Raw genomic sequence first — 16998 nt, forward strand, 5'->3', positions numbered from 1 at the left:
GGGTTTTTAAAGGTAGGAGGCTTTTAAATGACTGCTTCAAAATCAACTAGAGGCGGGGGCAGAAATGGGAGGGAACACATCAAGAACAAGTTTGACCATGACTTCATTACTACTGCAGTTGAACGATGGTACACAGGGGTTCATTAAACGGTTTACTTCTCTCTTTATATACATATTTTCTGTAATATAAACACTCTTTTTAAATTTTATACTTTTTTAATTAAAAGAAAGATGTTAGGTCCCCCTGAAAAACAGGGTAAGGTCTCACTGCAACTTACTGCATGGTGATGTCTCATCCAACACTGACTACAGCCATAACTTTGTGTTACATTTGGATTAATTCTCACTGGCCTGCTAATGCTCACTCTTAAACAAATTTGATTTTGCCACTATTGTCTATTCCATGCACACACATGCATGTGCACACAAGGTCACTGTTTTCTTATAAGAAATACACATGTGTATTTATACTAAAGACTGAAATAAATTATTGTTCCAGACAAAATTCTCAGACAACTATACACTGATTGATGTTGGTTCATAGTTAACTGTAATGATAAAAAATTTTAGCTGGTGAGTCCTAACTGCTTTAGGCATTAGCTTAAGCATTATACACTACTTCATTTTCTTACTCTAATTTGGTTCTCAGTTGGACTGGTGCTGGCTTACCTGGGAGAGATTGAAAGTAGCAACAGTGCTGTCATCATATAGAAGAATATTAATAGTGTCCAAAGCCCAAGTACTTTCAGCCAAAAGACCTGACTTAAGGGACATCATCACACGCCAGGCCTCTGGAGTAACTAAAAATGGGTGGAAGAAGAAGGACATGATTAATATTAACTCTATGCATGAAAGAATAGAAAATAACAAAAGAAGAAGAAAAAGCAGAATGTTAAGTTAAATACTGATTTAAACAAAGGTTCTGAGAGACCGTTAAACATGGTCATTTCAGGTGGAGGTTGACAACTGACTAAGAAATGTCTATGCAAAGCAGAAGAGCTTTCTGCTTTGCAGGTTAAACAGAGGTGGGAATGATTCTTTCTGTATTTGTCTTCTTTGACTCTATTCACAGATGTGTCAAGGTAGCATCTTCCGAAGGCTGGTGAGTATGCAGAATATAAGCAAAATTTAATTCCCAAACAGCATGCTCACTGATAGAAAGCTTTCATTCCTCCATGCAGTCTCTGTCTGAGCTCTGGACCACAGAGCATGCTGTTGACAAGTACTAGCATTTTGACAGTTCTGGTTTTTTAGGAGCTTGGCCTGAGATGGACGGCCAAGAAGAACGATGAGAGGAAAGGTATGTAAGATTTGTCGTAAGATGGGGCTAGAGGGGAGGCCCGTTGTGTGTCTGTAATTTTAAGGGACGCTGTCTCAGGAAACTGGTGGAAGCACATGGTGTGAGCAGCTGAATTCCCCACAGCAGCAGCCAGGCCAGATGCCAACTCCTGTGCGGGAGGTGCCATGGGTGTCCACCTTTAATTTCATCTCATTTTCAAATTTTCTAAGAGAGGCACATAATACTTGTGTAATAGAAAGGAAAATTTTCATTTTAAAATCAGGAACATAAGTTTCCCTAGGCTGGTATAACATGCACTAAGAATTTTTTTTTCAAATTTAAATGTATTTATTTACTTAAATTGGAGAAGGAAATGGCAGCTCACTCCGATATTCTTGCCTGAAAAATCCCATGGACAGAGGAGCCTGGTAGGCTATATAGTCCATGGGGTCACAAAGAGTCAGACATGACTGAGTGACTAAAACACAGACACATGTTTACTTAAATATCTATACACATGCACAAATACATGCATATATTTTTACATATATATTACCATATGAAACACGGTGCCCAGGGTCTGTTTCTTTCTTGTCTCCAGCACATCCTCTATGTAGAACTCCTTACTTCCCCCAACCCCCTTCCTTAATGTCCAGTGATTAAAAACATTGGTCAAACCTTTAAAACATTTAATTTTCTAATCACTGCAAAGCACTTCGAGTCACGTGATTTTGAGATTTTTGGGAGGAAAAGTTTGGATAAAACTGAACTCTATTATTTCCTTAGCTGTGTTAAAAGTACTTCAAAAATGATGCAGAAAAACTGTGTGTACTCCCAGATTTTCCAAATCTATAATTAGGATTTAGAAGATTCCACCCGGATGAACGCATGACATCAGTGTTCACCCGAAAGAGTTCTTTGGTCCCATCAACAGTGCTGCAGGGATCACCTAAATTCTATCCACGTGTGAAGTTCTATATAACACATTATGTACCTGTCTATGCAGTACAGTCAGTTTTCTGGTTTTGTTCCTGGGGGAACTCACTGTCTGTATGTCCTTGCCAAAATTATAGAGTGGCTTGCTGTCAAATTTTCTCAGGCCACTCCAGTGTTCCATTAGCCTCGCAGCTGTTCTCTTAAGCACACATGGCAAAGATTATGTGTTTGGTTAAGATCAAATCTTTAAGCCCAAAATACAATCCACAGTCATCGAGGAGTCCCTGTCTCTCACCTGGGGCTCCGCCCTCTCACACCGCCCTCTCACACAAGTCATACTCACATGCAAAAAATCCATTTTAATTCTCCCTCTCCTCTGGAGCTTAATTCAGAGGAGCGCCTTCCAACTATTGCTCCTGCACAAAAGCACATCCTGATAGTCTGTAGTCACAGAACCTCATCCCTTTGATGTTATCCAACTACATCTAACCCAAAATTAAAATTCTAGATGACAACAGGAAATCATCTCAGGAGCAGAGCCTTGGGAACGCTTACCAATATCTTTTGAGGTAATCTTCCGCCTTTGTTTCAGGACTGGCTGTGAGGCTTCCACAGAGCCAGGAGGGAAGGTGATTTCCCTTCTGATGGGGGGCGGTTGGGGGGGCGGCCCAGTGACCTGGGACGTGGGGACGGTGGGCATCACCTTCTGCATCTTCATGGAGGGGAGGAAGGGGGACTTGCTGGGAGACATGCGGCTCTCCAGGGAGCGCTGGAAGGAGGCGGGGCTGGGTGCCCTGGAGATGTGGTTTGGCAGTGAGGGTGGTGTCTGGTAGGACGACTGAGGCGGGCGCGTGATGGGCTGCATGGAGGCTGAGGAGGACATGTAAGGCTGACGCTGGCTGACGTGGGAAGGCCACTGGCTCTCGTGGTTTATCCTCTGATCAGGGACCATCATGTCATCGGTGCGGTTCATGCCGGGGTAAGGCGGGGCCTGCGCGGGGCCGCCCGGGCCTTGCCTGTTCTGGTAGGGGTAAGGCATATCGTTGCGGGTTGCCCACATGCTCTGCTGAGGCCCTTCGCCGGAGGACGACTGCATGGGGCCGCCCATCATCTGCGGCGGGATGGCGTGCGGCTGTATCTGCCCTGGGCCCTGCATCCTCTCTCGGCTGTAGGGGTACGGATACTGCCCCTGCAGGGGCCTCCGGTCTGGGCCGGAGTAGGAGCTCCCGTACTGGTTGTACATCTCCTGCTGCTGGCTGCCATACTGCATGTTGTACATGTCTCCCTCGTGGCGTTTGGCTGGAGGCCCGTACATGCCATCCATATGGCGCTTGTAGTTCTGAAAATTCACAGAGACAGATCACACTGATGTGCTTTTACGGGTATAATCACGTGCTTAAATTAGGCAAAACAGTTATTACCTGGTGGAACGTTCATTTCAAAATGAATATGGGAAGCTCCTACGTCCACGGACTAACAATTTATGTGCGATATTCAGTACTACACAAACCACTGCACGTACTCTGTTTTTGTGTACTTGAAAACTTACGTGGGAAAAAAACGGTTTCCTCTCCTGGTATTCTCTGGGCAGATTTGGGAGAGCAGGGCGTGGGTGAAAACACCAGCCTCCTCTCCTGGTATTCTCTGGGCAGATTTGGGAGAGCAGGGCGTGGGTGAAAAAACCAGCCTCCTCTCCTGGTATTCTCTGGGCAGATTTGGGAGAGCAGGGCGTGGGTGAAAAAACCAGCCTCCTCTCCTGGTATCCTCCGGGTGGATTTGGGAGAGCAGGGCGTGGGTGAAAAAACCAGCCTCCTCTCCTGGTATCCTCCGGGTGGATTTTAGCCTCCTCTCCTGGTATCCTCCGGGTGGATTTGGGAGAGCAGGGCGTGGGTGAAAAAACCAGCCTCCTCTCCTGGTATCCTCCGGGTGGATTTGGGAGAGCAGGGCGTGGATGACCAGCACACAGGCCGCGCAGAACCAGGGCTTGGAGATCATGGTCACGGGGATGGCTTGTGTAGGCAGACGGAGACCTCACCACAAATGACAGAGTGCTCTGAGGGCCAGCCCGAAGGGCTCTGGGACTAAACAGACACCTTGGGCCTAACTTGACAGAAAAGCCTCCACATAGAGCTTGGCTCCTCACACTGCCCTGTGCCCCTGACACCTGACGTTGGATGAACCCTGCCCCAGCCTCCAACAGGTCTGGGTCTCCTTCTCCAGGAGAACCTGAGGACAGGGCTGGTACGGCCTCACTGAGCTCCCCTCCCAGGAGGCTGGGGCTTCCACCACTGGATGGGGTGGAAAGCTCCTGATGAGAGCACGGGATGGAGGGACCCATATGGCGGAACACTGTTTAAGGTCAGCTGATTTGATGATACAATTCACCATACAAACATGCTCTGGTCAAATTAATGTTTAGAACGCCTTGTATTTTACAAGAGGTCTTAGACCTGAAGAGTTGTTTAGCAACAGCAAATTCCTATGTCTGACACGTGCTCCACTGTGTCAGTCGTGGTAACCGCAGGGTTCTCTCACCCACCTCGCAACTGAGCTGCAGCATGGTGCAAACAGGAGGCACCTACACACCCACCCTACAGTCTAAATATGTGGGCATTAATATCTTATTCTTAAAAACAGATCAACTTTCAATATTAGCATATAATATTTTAAGCTTGTTCACCCTACATATTCTCTAAAATATATTGTCAAATTTCTGTGCTAAAATGTCAATTGATATAATAGTATACAGAATAGACATATGTCTAAAATATACTTGAATTTGGGCTTATTATTTACAAGGACGAATGTCCTTAACTTCCAATAACATATTTTCAAGAGCTACTTCTAACTTGCTGACTTCAAAATCATAAGAATACTTTTTAGCATAAGCAAATATAACCTGATTGTTACATGTCATTTTGGTTATACTTCCTAAAACTCTTCAGAAGTGTGTGAGTCTGAATTTTAAACAGAAAGCACAGAGATGCACACTGCTCGCCAACTCACCGTCTGCTGTGGGTACAGGCCCGGCTGGTGTCCTGCATATGACGGCTGTCCTGAGGGAGGGCCTTGGCCTGGGTACTGCTGCCCGTAAGGTTCATGCCTAGAATGAGTCATTCAAAGAAAACTTCACTGACCTCGGGCCAAGGGAGGGAGGAAGAGCCCACTTCTGGACACTCCATGCCGTCTTTCCTCCACGGCACCCTCCTGGCAGGTACTGTGGGCTGTGGCAGCACTTCCACTCCCAGAGGAAGAAGGGCAGCACCCACTCTGGGAGTGCTGCCAACCCCTGGCCAGCGGGGCGAGGAGTCCCACAGGACGGGCTGGCACCCTCTGCCTTTGAGGGACCAGGGAGGGCGTGACATAGACCGAAGGGAGGCATTAACGAGCGTCAGAAACAACAGGAGCACCTGAGAGTCAAAGCAGTGTTTCTCAGAGCACTGGAACATTGACACATAAACGTGGAAAATGTTTCTAACGTCCTCATCATGAGTATAAAATGTGCAAGTTTTTAAAGGAATCCTTCAAAATTAGTCCAAATGATACTAAATTGGTATAGACCTAACTACTCAAAATTTCAAAGTTCTATGACTCCAAAAGGCTACCAAAAAAAAAAAGGTAATAGGGATGATTTAAATGTACTTCGATTAAGTTTTAAAATGGGAATAAACATACATTTATTTCATATTGAGAAATTATAAGTACCATAAAAATAAACGTTTAAAAGAACAACAGAATTGAAATTTTAGAAATTAAGCTGGTGTAGTTAGTATACTGAATTTTGTAAGGAAGAATACTGGTCAAGGAATGAGAATAAGAAAGAAAATAAATGAAAATTTAGAATATCACATGTAAAACAGACAAGTTTCTGCTAATGACATTGAAATCTGGAGGCAAGCTTATAGTTAGGAGAAAAGAAATATAATTGATGTGAAAATTTAAGCTGAACAAGTTAACACTTTTCAAAAGAGAAAACTTAATGAAGGAAATCCTAATGTTATTTAGTCGCTCAACTGTGTCCGACTCTTGTGCGACCCCATGGACTGTAGCCCACCAGGCTCCTCTGTCCACAGAGATTCTCCAGGCAATCTTCTCGACCCAGGGATCGAACTCATGTCTCCAGCATTGGCAGGTAGATTCTTTACCACTGATCTACCTGGGAAGTTCAAACCCTAATGTGAGAAGGCCAAAATAACTTCTACACCTGGACCATGTGACATTCCAGAAAGCAAGCATTTGAGAAGAAATAGAAAATACATCTTCCCTGGTGGCTCAGACAGTAAAGCATCTGCCTACAATGCGGGAGACCCGGGTTCAATCCCTGGGTCAGGAAGATCTCCTGGAGAAGGAAATAGCAACCCATTCCAGTATTCTTGCCTGGAAAATCCCATGGATAGAGGAGCCTGGTAGGCTACAGTCCACGGGGTCGCAAAGAGTTGGACACGACAACTTCACTTCACTTCAGAAAAGTATATTTGCTCAGGTTCCTTTAAGAATGTATGTCTGAGGATGACTGTTCTCCTTCTGATCTCATCAGCCTATCCCTTGCCTCTTCCTCCTCCAAAAGCTTTTCCTGGCCTCTCAAAAACAAACCAAATCTTAGTAAAAATCCTTGATCTGGTACATCAGACCTCACACAGCGGTTAAGTGACTAAGGCGGATTTCACAACTAAACCTTCACTAGAAGGTCAGAATGAGAAGCTGAGATTTCCCAGTCACTATTAGAAAGTACAGTGTAGCTCTGAGCATGCGATACTGTGTAACTCAAAAACCAGGCTCACAGAGAATGCTAGAAAGAAACCTAATTTGATAAAAGAGTGATTTTTCAAACCAAAATTTTCCTTTGTATTAAACCAGGGACACCTGACTGCTTAGCCGGACCTACAAAAGCCAGCATGTGAACTGAGAGGGAGCAGTGTGGACCGAGGCCCTGCCAAGGAAATGAAAACCACGCCTGTCCTGAGGCCTGCCTCAGAGCAACAGTTAGAAAAAGAGCTCTACTTTACCTTCACTGGTTTTCTTTAAAAATGAAATATTCAGTTGAAGGCTTGGTTTCTAAGCAAGTCTCCGTTAGGGAGGTAATGAACATGACAAGCAAAGGATAGGTCATCCATGGTAAGGACCACGGTCAGGGGCCTTCTTCACAAAAGTCCACCCTAAGCCACTATTGGAGAACAGGTTCCTCTCTGAGACATTTCAATGACTTTCATTCTATCTTATTAAAATAATCTGGGCCAGTAATGCATCCTTACTTGCCATTTTAATATCAAGGGGATGTCCCAAGGAAAAAAAAGGTTGTCCTGGCTTTTATCAGAGATGTTTATTAAGGAGCAAAGCACTCCCTCTTAGTTTAAAATGTTCTCAGGTGACAGTGGAACACCTGAAAAAACAACCCCTGGAAGACGTTGCCAAGAACCCACTGCTGCCGAGCCTGCTGACAGCCCAGCATAGCACCGCTGCCCAGACCTCGGCCTGTGGGGAGGAAGGCAGGCAGGCACTGAGGTCATGGCAGGAGCCACACATGGACCCTGGGGCGGTGGTCTCGGTGTGGCCAGAGTGCCTGGGACAACCTTGGCTCTTGCAATCTTAGGGAGAAGACTTGTGCCCTGGCCAGCCCAGCCCTGGCATATTTCTAATTTGTGCTTTCGGGCATTCACTAATAAAAACACAGCTGTACTGGTGGCCTGCGGACAAGGTCCTTCGCCCCAGTTCCTGTTACAGTCAGCGATTGAAGGCAGCCATCTGACATGTACAGTTCTATTGAACTTTATATTTTTTTTTTCCATTTATTTTTATTAGTTGGAGGCTAATTACTTTACATCATTGCAGTGGTTTTTGTCATACATTGAAATGAATTAGCCATGGATTTACATGTATTCCCCATCCTGGTCCTCCCTCCTACCTCCCTCTCCACCCGATCCCTCTGGGTCTTCCCAGTGCACCAGGCCCAAGCACTTGTCTCATGCACCCAACCTGGGCTGGTGATCTGTTTCACCCTAGATAATATACATGTTTCGATGCTGTTCTCTTGAAACATCCCACCCTCGCCTTCTCCCAGAGTCCACAAGTCTGTTCTATACATCTGAGTCTCTTTTTCTGTTTTGCATATAGGGTTATCATTACCATCTTTCTAAATTCCATATATATGTGTTAGTACACTGTAATGGTCTTTATCTTTCTGGCTTACTTCGCTCTGTATAATGGGCTCCAGTTTCATCCATCTCATTAGAACTGATTCAAATTCTATTGAACTTTAGCAGGAAGCGGACATCGGCTGCTAGGGCTCAGACATGTATGTGTGGAAAGCACAGTTTCGAATAAGTCACCTCATCTTCATCTTAGGAAATACTCACCTTCGGTCATAACTGGCTCCGTAGGGAAACTGCTGCCGCGGCCCCATGCCCAGACTAGACATGGCCCCAGATGGACTCTGGTTGTACATATCCTGCATGCTGCTCGTGGGCATCTGTCCTTGCGTCATGAAAGGCTCGCTGCTTCCAGGCACTGAAATATTTACAGTAACAGACAAAAAATTAAGCACTTTCAAATGCCAAAGGGCCCAGACATCCCTTTCTAGTCAGTGCTGTTATCCTTAATATGACAGATAACAATACCGATCAAAGAGCATAAGTCTCTGAAGTTAAGATGGGCCCTGTTGAGGCAAGATTCTAAGTTGACCCCCCTTCACATACACATCTTGTACGAGTCTCCCTGAGTGTGGGGAGAACCCATGATGGGATGGGATGTCACTCCCAGGATTAATCTACATCGCAGGGCAAAAGGGATTTCAGAGATGTAATTAAAGTCACCAATCACCTTGCTAAGCTAACCAAAAGGCAGAGCACCCATGTGGGCCCTTTAAGTTGGCATCGTAAGAGACAGAGCAGGTCAGAGACACTCTCCCGCTGGCCTTGAAAGCCAGTGCCGCGCAGGGCAAAGGCCCACGTGTTAGGAAGGACGGCAACCGCTAGAAGCAGAGCAGGCCCCAGATGACAGTCAGCAAGAAAACAGGACCTCAATCCAACAACTGTGAGGAACCAAGTTCCACCAACAACTCTTAACGCGCTCAGAGGAATGGAATCCAGGCTTCCAGCTTGACTTGTACTGTGACCCTGAGCTGAGAACCCACAGAAACTGGAGGGCATACGTATGTTGTGTGTTTTAAGCCATTTGTGGTAATTTGTTATGCAGTAATATAAGAAACAAACACAGGCCCAGATCCATACTTATTTGGGTTAAGTTGCTAAATCTCTAAGTTTAATTCCTTATCTATAAAATGCGGTTGGTAATATCATCTCATGAAGTGGTTTGTAAGGAAGAGATATGTATACAGTTAGTTCCTTTCCCTTTTAGAAAAAAAAAAAGTGAGAACCTTAACAACCACCCACGCACTGACTTACTCTAAAATCAGGATGAAGAAATTCATGAGGGAGTAAGGACAGCTCAAGAAGGGATGAGATATTTCTAACAAGGGGTAGAGTGTCAATTAGGTCAAATATGCAAATTAGCATTTGCTCACAGCCTGAAGGAAATTGGGTCAAGCCCAGAAACTAGCCTGTAGGCAAATTAAACATTTTAATGCAAATCTTAATTGATATACACTTATTACCACTACCTGCCTTTATCCTATGAAGGTTACTTTTATGTTCCATGAGATAAAAGCTGATTACAATTTTGTGAGCTGATAAAATTTGTCTGGTTGGTTGAGAGGTGCAAATAAAGAAGTCTGACACTGGTAGAATATATTTTTGCTTTATAAGGTGCTTTCAAATACTTCCTATCTTACATGCTCTTACATCAACCTCCAGTAGAACTAGTTTTGAAGTTATTTTCCATTTCTTGAAGAAAGTAGGGAAAACCACTATACCGTTTAGGTATAACCTAAGTCAAATACCTTACAATTATACAGTGGAAGTGACAAATAGATTCAAGGGATTAGATCTGATAGACAGAGTGCCTGAAGAACTATGAACGGAGATTCATGACATTGTACAGGAGACAGGGATCAAGACAATCCTCAAGAAAAAGAAAGGCAAAATGGTTGTCTGAGGAGGCCTTACAAATAGCTGAGAAAAGAAGAGAAGCGAAACGCAAAGGAGAAAAGAAAAGATATACCCATTTGAATGCAGATTTCCAAAGAATAGCAAGAAGAGAGAAGAAGGCCTTCCTCAGTGATCAATGCAAAGAAATAGAGGAAAACAATAGATTGGGAAAGACTAGAGAGCTCTTCAAGAAAATCAGAGATACCAAGGGAACATTTCATGCGAAGATGGGCTCAATAAAGGACAGAAATGGTATGGACCTAACAGAAGCAGAAGATATTAAGAATAGGTGGCAAGAATACACAGAACAACTATACAAAAAAGATCTTCACCACCCAGATAATCACGATGGTGTGATCACTCACCTACAGCCAGACATCCTGGAATGTGAAGTCAAGTGGGCCTTAGGAAGTATCACTATGAACAAAGCTAGTAGAGGTGATGAAATTCCAGTTGAGCTATTTCAAATTCTAAAAGATGATGCTGTGAAAGTGCTGCACTCAATATGCCAGCTAAATTTGGAAAACTAAGCAGTGGTCACAGGACTGGAAAAGGTCAGTTTTCATTCCAATCCCAAAGAAAGGCAATGCCAAAGAATGTTCAAACTACCATACACGATTGCACTCATCTCACACACTAGTAAAGTAATGCTCAAAATTCTCCAAGCCAGGCTTCAACAGTACATGAACGGGGAACTTCCAGATGTTCAAACTGGATTTAGAAAAGGCAGAGGAACGAGATCAAATTGCCAACATCCATTGGATCACTGAAAAAGCTAGAGAGTTCCAGAAAAACATCTATTTCTGCTTTATTGACTATGCCAAAACCTCTGACTGTGTGGATCACAACAAACTGTGGAAAATTCTTAAAGAGATGGGGATTTCAGACCACTTGAACCTGCCTCTTGAGAAATCTGTATGCAGGTCAGGAAGCAACAGTTAGAACTGTACATGGAACAACAGACTGGTTCCAAATAGGGAAAGAAGTACATCAAGGTTGTATATTGTGACCCTGCTTATTTAACTTCTATGCAGAGTACATCATGAGAAACGCTAGGCTGGATGAAGCACAAGTTGGAATCAAGATTGCCGGGAGAAATATCAATAACCTCAGATATGCAGATGACACCACACTTATGGCAGAAAGCAAAGAACTAAAGAGCCTCTTGATAAAAGTGAAGGAGGAGAGTAAAAAAAGTTGGCTTAAAACTCAACATTCAGAAAACGAAGATCATGGCATCTGGTTTCATCACTTCATGGCAAATAGATGGGGAAACAATGGAAACAGTGACAGACTTTATTTTCTTAGGTTCCAAAATCAAGGCAGAGGTGACTGCAGCCATGAAATTAAAAGACACTTGCTCCTTGGAAGAAAAGTTATGGCCAACCTAGATAGCATATTAAAAAGCAGAGACATTAGTTTGCCAACTAAGGTTCATCTAGTCAAAGCTATGGTTTTTCCAGGAGTCATGTATGGATGTGAGAGTTGGACTATAAAGAAAGCTGAGCACTGAAGAATTGATGCTTTTGAACTGTGGTGCTGGAGAAGACTCTTGAGAGTCCTGTGGACTGCAAGAAGATCAAACCAGTCCGTCCTAAAGGAAATCAGTCCTGAATATTCATTGGAAGGACTGATGCTGAAGCTGAAACTCCCAATATTTTGGCCATCTGATGTAAAGAACTGACTCACTGAAAAAGACCCTGATGCTGGGAGGCTGAAGACAGGAGGAGAAGGGGACAACAGAGGATGAGATGGTTGGATGGCATCACCGACTTGATGGATAAGAGTTTGAGCAAGCTGTAGGAGTTGGTGATGGACAGGGAGGCCTGGCGCACTGCAGTCCATGGGGTCACAAAGAGTCAGACACGACTGAGAGACTGAACTGATATAAAAAGATGCATGACCTCAATCATAATTAAAGAAATCCAAGACAGAGGCTTTTCCCCCTCTCCCCTTCTGACTGACAAACATGAAAATGATAATATTCATTCTTAGTCAGAGGGTCCACATAATCATGCTAAGAGTGTTAAATTGGTATAACTTTTGCCAATACCTGCTATGGTAAGGCTGTATTTTGGTGACCTCCCCCCCCCAAAAAAGGACATCTCTGGGTGCTCAGCCTGTGGAGTCCCCACACACTGGGAGGCCGGGCCTGGTCACATGACCAGCTCTGACCACTGGGACGCTGGCAAATGTGATGCGGCAGAGGGCTGTAAGCAATTGCAAGTGAGGCTGTGGCCACTGGAGGTGCTCCTTCCGGGAGCTTGTCTCCCATGGCACCAGGCACCCAAGGAGCTCCATGGAAAGGCCCCTGGAGGAGGCCACTGCCAACAGCTCCAGCTCAGCTCCCAGCCAGTCTCCGGATGACTCCGGCCGTTCAGGTGACACCTGAGCTCAGCAGAGCTCTCTGTCAGGCTTCGGATGACAGTCACCCCAAGTCCCAGCTGAGTACACCTGGAGTCGAGAGCGATCCCACCCACCACAGGACTGAGAGAGATAATTGAGTGCTGTTGTTAAAGCTACTAAGTTTTGGGGTAGTTTGTTAACAATAGTACAAAGTAAACCGAAAAAAAAGTTTGTTACAAATAGTACTCAGTAAACAAAAAAAGAATTATCATTCTTTGATTCAGTTATTCTACTTCCAGGAATCTATTTCACAGAAACACTCTACAAGTGTGAAAAACAGCTAGCTGTACTTCAATAATCACTGCATCATTATTTATAATAACAAAATATTATGAAACAAACCATGAATTACTAGAGCATTAAAAAGAGTAAGTAGGACTGTATCTGTGGATACCAATAAATATTCAAAATGTATACTGTTAAGTTAAACAGTATATAAATATTCCTTACTGTTTACTTAAAAGCAGTGAATCGATCAAGTCCTCAGTCAGTGATGAATGAGTGAGTAGGTGGGGAAGGAAGGCAGGACAGGCAAGGTCAAGGCTACTCAGGGCTTCTGGGTCTTAGAGCAGGCTCTTTCATCTCCCATCCCCCCACACTCCAGGTCAACCACAGGAGCAGCAGCACCAACAACGAGGGGCGTGATGTCCACTGATGCTGGTCATTAAAGAAAGAATCAGAGCCCCATCAAGTTCACTGACAGAACACGGTGACGTGAGGAATGGAAAACTTTGCTGTAACAGGGGTAGGGCTGTAAGGAAATCTGCTTCCTGTGGGCTTTGTTCACCTGCTTTAACTTGGTACTAAATATACCAGTATTGGAAGGTAGAAGGTAAGCCGAAATACATGGGGGAAGTGTGAGGGCTTCCCGCTGAGCCACTGTATCATTTACACAGCGGATGAAAACACACTATAGAGCTACCTGGCACCTAGAGCAAGGTAATCCACAGTCATCCCCTCTTCACCCCCCCACTTATTTTCATTAAAAAAATATAGGCATAAGGAGACAAAAGAAATAGAACGCATGTTGTCAAATACAGCATAATAGATAGGATATTGGAATAGTTTTCAACAACTTTGAAACCGGATTCCAAACCATAATTATTTTTCCTCGTTATTGTCATATTTTCAGAGTCTAAAGGTATTATATAACTACCAACAGCACTAACGACACATTCTTTCTAGCATCTCCTACCATGATGCAAAACAGTTAACTCCAACATTCACAAAGCTCTTGAATTTCTGAGCTTATGGATTTATTGCATGTTTTGCAAAATCTCTACCTGAAATAAGCAGCTCAAACTTTTTGAAAGGACAAACTATAGTGCTCTGCCAGCTCCAGACACAGAGCCTACCCCTCACTGCCTTGATATCTACAGTGAACTCTGGTTTCCCTTTCTGTCTTGTTCATTCCCAGGTGTCCACATCACAGGCAGTAACAGCCACCTTCACTTCCCGCTCTCTCCCGACTGCCCACCTCTCAGTCACCATCGCTTGGTTCTTCTCCCTTAACCCCCACATTCAACATTCAATCCATCAGCACGGCCTGCTGTTTCTATCCCCCCATCCCCTCACACACATATACTGAGTGGTTCCATTCTCTCTCCCTGCTGGGTCTCACCCCAAGCCCTCACCTCTCTGAGGACTCTGACAGTGGTCTCCCCAACTCAACCCTCACTTCTCTCCAATACATTCTCCATAAATGTCCACATAGTTACTCATTTATTTTTAACAACAACAAAAATCCAGTCACCTCACATCCTGCATAAAAACCCCAAACTCGTCAGCACATGCAGGAAGTGGAAAGGCTCTGGACCCGGGGGCCTGGATGTTCTCAGCATGGCCCTCGGCTCTTTGTGCCCCCCACGCACACCAGCCTCACTGCCGCCTCGCTCCCGTCCCCAAGAGCCCCCTGCCCGTCCTCCCTCCCAAGGAGAGGCCCCTCCTCCCACGACTGCCCCCACCCCCAGCGCCATTGCTCTTTGTGTCCTTTTTTCCTGGTTGTTTCTTTTCGTCCGTCGAAAACCATCTTTAGTCACATATACGTGGTTTACCTTACTTTTTATTTGTTGTTGGTAGCCCGTCAGCTCCACAAGGGCCTGTCTGGTTTACCAACTTAGCACCCAGCCCATGCCCAGCCCATGCCCAAAGACAAGCCTGATGCCAACTCGGGGCAGCACCAAGAGTACCTTTGCTTACGATACGTACCAGTCACTCTTCTAAGGCCTGCCTGTACTTATGTGCATTAACTCAGCTCCTCTTCATGACCCCTTATTATCCTACTTTCCAGAAGAAGAAACCGAGGCATAGAGATGCTAAGTACCTTCCTCAAGGCCGGAAATTTAGTAGGCTGCGGAGCAGGGGCAGCGAATCAATCACAGGACAGCAGAGGAATGCCCTCTGGACCAACCCCGCACAGAGGGCCCTTGGCGTTTACCTTTCCGCATCCCTCCAAAGGGGTCCTTGTTGGGCTCGTAGGGCATCCTGCCCATCACGTCTGGCATGCTCATGCCCTGCTGGTACGGGGTGCTGGGAGTCATGGAGTTGCGTTTGGGGAACGATGACTCACTTGCGTCTGAGAATGGGTCGTGCACACTGACGGTGCTGCTTCTGATGAGATGAGAGACATGAAAGCTTAACCACAGAGCATTAGTCACCTGCCAACGCTGATCCTGAAAATAAGCCAACCTTGAAATCTGTGTACATGGGAAAACCATCCAAAGTAAATTATATGACTGAAACTGGGGGTAGTCAATATTTAAAAACTCACTAGAGAACACCATTTTCTCTCTCTCTAAAGTCTGCTCCAAAAAACTAAAATATAGACAAATCTAACTTTATATGGCTCACAGAGATCTTTCAACATACCTTCCACCTTGCATCGGGGTCATCTGTCCATGAGGGGTGGAGGCTGGAGTAGGTGGCTTCAGGTCACCTGGAACCTCTGCCATTGAATTACTGCCAGTTGACTGGGGGGTCTGTGGACCTTGCAAGGATCCTGAGTTAGCTGACAGTAGTGATACCAAGAAAAAATGGGGGGAAAACTAGAGGTTATCAAGTGAGCTCATCCTTGATAGTTATTCTTTTAAAAAGGGAAAGAAAAACAGGACACCATCTCATGTAGAAAGAGTAATAATATCCATTGCTGGAAACGATGTAGTAAAATTAACTGTTTATGGTGAAAATCAGTAAAAGCTTTTTTTTCCTAAATTCTTTGGGAAATGCACTTCAGATATGAGCTGTAAACACCTTTTGACTGGGTAAATGCTTTCTTTCCTGGGTATTTATCCCAGAAAAACCATCTAATATAAAGAAGTTTTTAGAAGGCTTATTTTAGTGTTGTTTATAATGAAGGTAATCTGAATGTCTAAGAATAAGGAAAGATGGGACAAAAAATTTGTTTCATCAATTTGATGGGCTATTGTGCTACTTTAGAAAAACATTATAAAAATTATCAAGGTCTTAGGCAATGAGAAATGTTTAAGTTGTAAAGAAATGGTACAAATTAATAATGAGCTTTGTATCATTTTTCCACATCTGGATGTGTCTATGCTGTCATTAACAGTAGTTTTTGGAGCTATGAAATCATACTTTTTATTTACACAACACAATTCTTATTGGTTTAGAATTTAATGTCATTATCAGAGTAACAAGATTGGGCTTTAACTATAATTAAACTATAATAACAGAGGCCAGAATTGAACAGATCTTTTTAAAACTTATGTGGGATTCATGAAAAAAACTTAATCCCACTTAAAAACATAATATTTTAAGGGCTCTTGCTTTATCATTGATCATAGTCCTTAGCATATTAGGTGTTGGATAGATATTGGCTTCACTTATTAAACAAACATTAATTGAATGAATATTGTGTGCTGTTTCCTACTGTTGGAATTTATCAAATTGACAGAAAAAGATAAAAATTCCTGCCTACATACATACATATGATACTTTCAGAATTCTAACTGTAACAAATAGGATTGCTGGTTGCTTATAAACAATAATTTGCATATATTATTATCTACAGTTAACGAACTGTACCATTACCACACTTTACTTTAGGGGAAACTGAGTTACACAAACCCTGGAGAAAACAGAGTGCCCTATTAGTGAGTAAGAAATGGGGTCTATCACTTCTACTCAGAGAGCTTCAGCTGAACCAACATGTCTGCATGGTCGGGGCCTACTTGGGAATGAATACTGAGGACTGGCCAACAGAGGGTGCTTTCCATAACACCTCCCTTGGGTGCCCAGGACAAGAGTGAATCAGGGAAGACTAGCTTTAACTACAGATACCTTCTTAGATGTAGATACCTTAAAATAAAAACTTACCAA

General features: G+C 44.0%; 1 protein-coding gene across 9 annotated transcripts in view; it reads right to left on the minus strand.

Annotated features, from left to right (window-relative positions):
• Positions 1-16998, minus strand: part of ARID1B (AT-rich interaction domain 1B) — a 412333-nt gene that overhangs the window by 6105 nt on the left and 389230 nt on the right. For all 9 annotated transcript variants that reach the window (XM_070461644.1, XM_070461645.1, XM_070461641.1 and 6 more), the window contains 6 exons: positions 15532-15670; positions 15101-15273; positions 8569-8719; positions 5222-5318; positions 2771-3554; positions 670-800 (listed from right to left, as the gene is read on the minus strand). In XM_070461644.1, the coding sequence (XP_070317745.1) occupies positions 670-800; positions 2771-3554; positions 5222-5318; positions 8569-8719; positions 15101-15273; positions 15532-15670 (1475 nt within the window). The remainder of the gene's footprint in view (positions 1-669; positions 801-2770; positions 3555-5221; positions 5319-8568; positions 8720-15100; positions 15274-15531; positions 15671-16998) is intronic.

Source organism: Odocoileus virginianus, chromosome 34 (genome assembly GCF_023699985.2).
Source record: "Odocoileus virginianus isolate 20LAN1187 ecotype Illinois chromosome 34, Ovbor_1.2, whole genome shotgun sequence".
In the NCBI taxonomy this organism is placed as follows: domain Eukaryota; kingdom Metazoa; phylum Chordata; class Mammalia; order Artiodactyla; family Cervidae; genus Odocoileus; species Odocoileus virginianus.